This window comes from Bactrocera latifrons, unplaced genomic scaffold (genome assembly GCF_001853355.1).
Source record: "Bactrocera latifrons isolate USDA-ARS-PBARC rearing strain unplaced genomic scaffold, ASM185335v1 scaffold_1072, whole genome shotgun sequence".
In the NCBI taxonomy this organism is placed as follows: Eukaryota; Metazoa; Arthropoda; class Insecta; order Diptera; family Tephritidae; genus Bactrocera; species Bactrocera latifrons.
The window spans coordinates 36,225-43,285 of NW_017534489.1; the positions used below are offsets into that span (position 1 = coordinate 36,225).

General features: G+C 31.3%; 1 protein-coding gene across 2 annotated transcripts in view; it reads left to right on the forward strand.

Annotated features, from left to right (window-relative positions):
* The window catches only part of LOC108970932 (monocarboxylate transporter 10), a 34,018-nt gene extending 31,316 nt beyond the window's left edge, over window positions 1-2,702 (forward strand). For both annotated transcript variants that reach the window (XM_018936673.1, XM_018936680.1), the window contains one exon: window positions 2,492-2,702. In XM_018936673.1, the coding sequence (XP_018792218.1) occupies window positions 2,492-2,520 (29 nt within the window). In that variant the 3' untranslated portion in view covers window positions 2,521-2,702. The remainder of the gene's footprint in view (window positions 1-2,491) is intronic.
* The last annotated feature ends 4,359 nt before the right edge of the window (window positions 2,703-7,061 follow it).

Genomic DNA, 7,061 nt, shown 5'->3' on the forward strand with positions numbered 1-7,061 from the left:
TACTTTGTTGAAGGGGTCAAGTTTTCGCGCAATTGTATCTATTTAAGGCGCAAAGATACACTGTTATGAACCAAATATGTTCTGCAATTTTCATTGAGATTACTCAAATATTGGGGGATATATCCAACATAAAGTGACCTAGAAGTCCTAAAATCTTTATATTAGGTATATGGGGGCTCAGGAAAGTATTGACCCGATTCAACAAAATTTTGACACAATGAAATACTATTGTCAGAAAAGRATTCTGTGTGARTTTCAATTGTTTTATATGAGAAGTATTCGTGGTTGTAGTCCGATTTCGCTCACTTTCACAGAGTGACACAGGAAAATAAAAATAATGCTACGTTCCAATTTTTGTCGAAATCGGTCAGTCGGGTCCCGAGATATGGGATTTCACCAGAAAGTGGGCGGTGTCATGCCTATTGTCCAATTTTCACACCGGCTCCAATAGAAACCCCTTATACCATCTATATACCACCCGTATAGAACAATTAAGCAGGATTTCAGTATTTAATTAAAAATAAATAAATAAAGCAGTACTCATTTTATGCAACTTACTAACATTTTTCAACGCGCTTTTTTTAAAGGGGGGGGAAAGACGGGGAAAATATTTAAGCTTATATGTTAGGTATTTCTACTCCTGTAGTTTACTAGGAAAAATAATTCATAGCTCGACCTCGCCCGACACTATAACAAAAGCACTAACTTCTAAAAAAATTTTAAAAAAGATAGTTTTTTTTAATGATTTATTATTTTCCCGAAAAAAACATAATAATATTAAAAACATACCATGTTGTCCTGAATCCATAAAAAATATTTTCAAGAATTCCGTTCACGCAATAAAAAAACCGCTTTCAATTTCGTGAACAATGGAGAGTTTCGCGAATAAGCATGTGCGTTCTGAACGAAGTCMAGGTTCCGACTACGTGTGTGGCAAATACCGACCTGAAGGTCATTCATTTAGTCGGTTTATTGTGGAACGATTATTTAGGTACCAAAAAAAAAAAAAAAACCAATTTTGACTACCATCGCTGAAGTTTGTAAATTTCAATTTTGTACGGTTTTTGAGGGTAAATGCTCCTATGTGAGGTGGACAGACAGACAAACAGTCGGAATTCAACCCGCCTCGTCATCCCGATCATTTATATATTATATATATAACCCCATATCTAACTCGATGATATTTAGGTGATACAACAAACAAATTATTGACTTAGTGGTTGGGGATTAGAGTTTCATTTTATGAAGTTCATATTAATATTTAATTAAAAATTCTCCGAGTTTCGTTACTTATTACATACAGATTTTTTTACGGGTGAAGTTTACAAAAATACGAATGATATTAAATCCATTCCTTAGATCGCAAGGCAAAGAGTTTTGATTGATAATTAATTGCGTATTTGTAAGTAGTAATAAGTGAATAATTATGATTTTTATGTYTTTTATTGGTTATCAACTCATAATTATACCCTAAACAAAGTTGAGTCGATTTAGTCATGTCAGTCCGTCTGAATATACGCGAACTAGTCTCTACGTTTTTGAGATATCGCTATAAAATATTTCACACGACCTTTTCCCACCAAAGAGCTGCTCATTTCTCGGACAACTATAGCTTATATCTGTCATATAAACTGAACGATCGAAGTCAAGTGCTTATACAAAAAAACTTATTCATTTGTCAAGGTATCTTTATGAAATTTGACACATTTTATTTTCCAAGGCATATATATTGTTCATATCAGACGACTGTAGCTTATAGCTGCCATCGAAACTTATCGAACAAAGTCAGAATAAAGATCTTTTTATAGCCTATATGCCTATGAAGGCTTTTGTAGGTTCGGTACAGCCAAAGTTAACGTTTTTTTGTTTTTATTTAACTAATTTTCAATTACTAATTTTATCACATTTATATTCAGCGTTTTGCATTAATTTTTTTGTACATATATGTWTATACATATATACTATGTATATAAGTACAGTTATATATATATTTAATATTTTACTGCAAGACAGTTGACGGTTGGAAAAATAAAATAGTAAACAATGAATAAGAAATCGTCACGTGCGCAATGTTTCAAACTAGAGTTTCCAACTACATCTTACACCACTGCCGCTAGTCGCTATTAATTAATTATGCACATACGTACATATATGCTCACTGTTAATAATAGCTTTCCGTACTAATTATATGGTTTTAATTTTTAAATAACAAATTTTATTGGGTCTCAATTAACATGGCTGCTTTTATATCATGCTTGATATTACATATGTCTACGCATACAAATATCAATATATCATACGGGCTTTTGTACATATACATATATATGTAAGTATCAACAATATATTAAAAAAAAAAATCGTTAATAAAGTTCTTACTTACGTTGTTATCAGTTTTCCAATGTACATATACCTGTAAGTTGAATTAGTTTAAATAAATGTTCTTATTCGTCAATAAATTTTTTCTGATAAGAGACTTTCAATACTTTTTCAGCGCCCCACATTGAAGTTGATCGATGCTAGCCAAGAGAATACATATCATACATGTACATACATACATATCTATGTATAAACCAAACGTAACTTAATGATTCCTAGTGCCTTCAGGGATTTATTGGTCGTATGTGTTGCTATTGTAGATACTGTTCCATCTGTCGAAATAAAACCGATGAAATACTGTTACATATCAGCAGGCGTTAATTTAAGATTTTTTTTTTATTAAAATACCTAAGGTATGCAATATATGGAGGATCTACGTTGGGTACATAAGTAAAGACCAATTTCATTAATTATAATAAAAAAGCAGGTTTCTAAATCAGTTATAAATTACATGAGTTATTATTTTAATAATCATTCAGCTATAAATGTAAAAACGTATTTAATTATATAGAAACAATAGATCTGTCAATAAGAAATTGAGAAATCAGGATAAATATTGTCATTGAAGTATTTTACTCACGCATTTATGTATGCACACAGCTCGAAAATATACATACATATACTGGTATATATATACATACGTATATGGTCATATGCTTTTGATAATGTGGTTACAAAAATCTTGAAAAATTTATATAACGATGACTTAGCAATAGGAATAGTGATTTTTCTATAAAAAATATGTTCTGCCCATATTTTTACATAAATATTCATAAATAAAAATAAAGTTTTTTAATTCGAACTTGAATATAAGTGTTTTGCAATTTTACAAGAGTATCTAAGTATTTATATATATATTTTTTCCCGTAATTCCTAGGTGGAACATAGGGCCTCCATTATTTACATATATTAAAATTCTAAAGCGAAGTTAAAAAAAAATACCAAAATGTCAGTTAGAATAAATGAGAAAATAATAAGTTTGGTAGAAATTTCCACAGTTTGTTATAAAGTATGTGTAAAGTGTATCAATGGAGAYGCAAATTTTCTTCTTGTTTCAGCATTAAAAACAGAATTTTTATGGAAAAAAGTCGTGACTTTCTATCATATGATATAGTACACTTAGGGTATTAAATAAAATGATTGGTATCACAAGATTGTGATTTGAGCTGATCCATATGTATAGCTCGGAAAACAGTTACATTTTTTACCAGAGCAAATAGYAATTTAAGCAATCAACAATAGAAACATAATGAGCGAGAATATTGTCTTATGGTTGTAACTGTGTTGGCGACAATAATCATATGAATCCACTTTGTTATTATTTGAGAGATGATAAACAAATCCAGGTTTAACCGAACATTTCATACTCTCACAAATTGACAGTATCATAACCGAGGAAATACCTTCAGGTGCCGGAAAAACTTTATATTAAAAAATTATTTTATAAGAATCAAAAGATACTAAATCTTATTCATTGAGATCATGTACCCACTTAATTTTAGTAATACACTGTGGGCAAAAATGGTAAGACTTTTTAATTTAAATTTCGCAAGAACAGAGTGACATCTGTGACAAATATCACTTCAAAATAATCATTAATGCTAGTACACGCTTCGCTTTCTGAAGTATAAAGTGCATTAGACGATTTTTACGATGCGTGAAATTATTCAACAATAATTTTTGTGTGCGGAATCTACATAATTTTTGGTGCCAAAGCGTTCAGATTGTTGGTAAAGGCCTTCGGTGATAATTGTTTGTCGCATTGTTTTTGATTGATAAAAATTACGTCTGGACGACGAACCACGTCCAGGACGTTCATCAACATCAACAGATGATCAACACATTAATAAAATAAAGGAATTGGACTATAACAGTCAGAGATCTTACTGGTTTCGTTGTAATATCGGAAGAATCAATGAAAATCATATTGAAATATAATTTGGGCCTAAAAAAAATCACCTAATTTTCTTGAAAAGAAGCATCGTGTTAACATCTGTGAAACAACRCTTTCCGACTACCAGGATGGGATGAAATGTATTATTACTCGCGGTGATTATGCATGGTGCACTGCATTTATTTTTCTTGAGTTTTTCGCCAATTTTTCAACCAATATCGTTGGCCTGATTTRACTCCGTGTGACTTCTGGCTATTCAACAAACTCAAACGACCACCTCAGGGATACCGTTTTGAGTCAATTGAATTACAATTTTTTGCTCATAGTGGAAACTAGGACAAGTTCTTTTCCAATTTTATCTAATTTGGGCACTGTTGTTAGAAGAATTTTCTTAAAATAACTCCCACATTGGCCGATATACACGCAAAATTCGATACTTCACACTGTGAAGTTTTAACTTAAATAAGACGGTCAATCCTGATTCATTCCGAATTATTTTATATATATACTGGTATTTAAGAAGCATAGTTATAATAATTATCGCCGTTGAAAACTAAAACAGCCAGAATAATACAAATTTATATGAATAAAGTCCATGTGGGCTCACATTAAAATGGGACGGTTAGAATTCGTCAACTGGGAACTGTTATAAAATGAGCTCAATTCGAAATTTGCTCATTTGCTCATTTGTTAAACCCATCCTTCGATAATATGTCAAACAACTATTGAAGAACCGGATACTACTATATAAAAAAATGGAAGGACGCAAAATCCATTCGAATAATCAGTGAAATTGGTGGAAAAAAATCGACAGCGCATAATAATTTGAAAGATATGAAGAAAGAGGCAACGTGTGTGATAAAAAGCGTAATTTCAAGAACAGAATAAAAATTGATGGTCGAAATTGTAGATTTATACTTCGCCTAATAAAACAAMACCTTTAGTTATCTGCTACAGAAAAACAACTTAAAGAGGAAAAAAACGTCCAAGATTGTACGGAAACGATTCGCCGGCTCCTTAAGAAAAACAAGCTTTCTGACGTCGGGAAAGTACACGTAATTGATGGAATTTTGAAAGGTAGGGGGTAGATTGTATTTCAAAACAAAATGTTCACAGCAGTGAAGAAAATTTGGTATTTGTAATAATGTTATGTTCCACAAGGGCAGTGACTTCAAGCATACGTCGTGGAGTGCTCGGAACCAGTGCTGCSCATACAACTGGGGAGAACTCAAAAGAAGGATTGCTTCACGATACGTGAGGAGTAAATCAGAATTAAAACAAGGATTATTAGAAGAAAATGGAGACAAGTTATTGCCGAAAAGGAGGTTAGAAAGGAGGTAATAAAATACAAGGGAAAGGCGACAAAATATTCATTTTAATATGGTTGGTACTTTCGTGCTCCTTACACAGCAATATATAAAAAAAAARTAATTTGGAATAAAAAAATCTTTCTTATTTAACTTTAAAGTTCTCAGTGTGTAGTAGTAGTTCGCAAATCCTTATATGAGGTATATTGGGGGGGAACATGATTTGGAAAGTTCAGTTCGTTCAGCCTGAATGATTTCTTGGGATCTTCGGATATTGTACCGTTGTCTTAAATAATAGCCCGTGCTAATTTTCGTGGAGACATCTGGTTAAATAGAAAAGTTTTAAATACAAGGATATGATTTTGATCGTTCATTTAGCATAGTAACTCGTTGGTTCCGATGAATGAGGAACTTCTTGGGATAAAAGATACTGTGTAAAATTTCAGACCGATATCACAAAGACTGATGTACTACATGAAAAAAAAAATTTAAACTGACTTATAAATAACAATTCAAAACTTAACTTTGACAATAAAATTCTGGGGTTGAATCGTTACATCCGTACACGGATCGGCAAATATACGAAAGAAGATTCCGTGATATGTCAATAGTATAATGTGATTGGTATTTTGGCAAATGATAGCAAACGGATCGTAATCCGTTAATATAAAACATCGTTAATATAAAAAAAAATTACTAAATGATGGGGAGATGTGTTTTATATGTTAAAATGTGTACAAAATTTGAATTTAATCCGTTGAGTAGTTTTGAAATGACAGTGAACACGGGCTTTAAAAAGTAGTTTTGAGAAAAACGCGTCTAAAATTTATAAATTAAAAAGGTGACGAAAAAAAAATTCCCCATATATTTATAAAAATGTGTTTACCAATGCACAAAAGGTCCGAATAAAATTACTGAAYCCATATTTAAGAAATAAATTCGCAAAAAAAAGTAGTTTTTTAGCATGAAAACTTTCACTGTAATCACGGTAAATTAAGTGGCTTACAGATTTCGTATGGCGCATAACTAAATAAATATTCGAAAAATATATATGTACATTCTTTTTTTAAATTCTGCATTCACTAAATTCCAAATACTTGACTAACGCATTAAAAAAATTATACTCAAGTACGGAAATAAAAATAAAAATTATATATTTAATTCCAAATATAGGATATCTCTTAAGGGGGTATTCCAGTCTAGAGGCTCGAATTTCGAGCTTGTTTCAATAATTAATAAAAAAGAAGCACTAGATATTTTTACCATCCGTTTTTTTTTATCATTTGTTTACTAAACTTAGAAGAGTACACAAAATAAATTAAAAAAAAAAATTAAAAAATTTTCATCGAGTTATGCGTCCTTGAAGAAAAGGGGGGAAAAAAGAGGCCTTGTCATCATCGCCATGATTTCTACCCTTGTCATMATCTGATAAATAAAACAATGACAGATCCTTAATGACTACGAATGTCGCTATGTCATGTAGC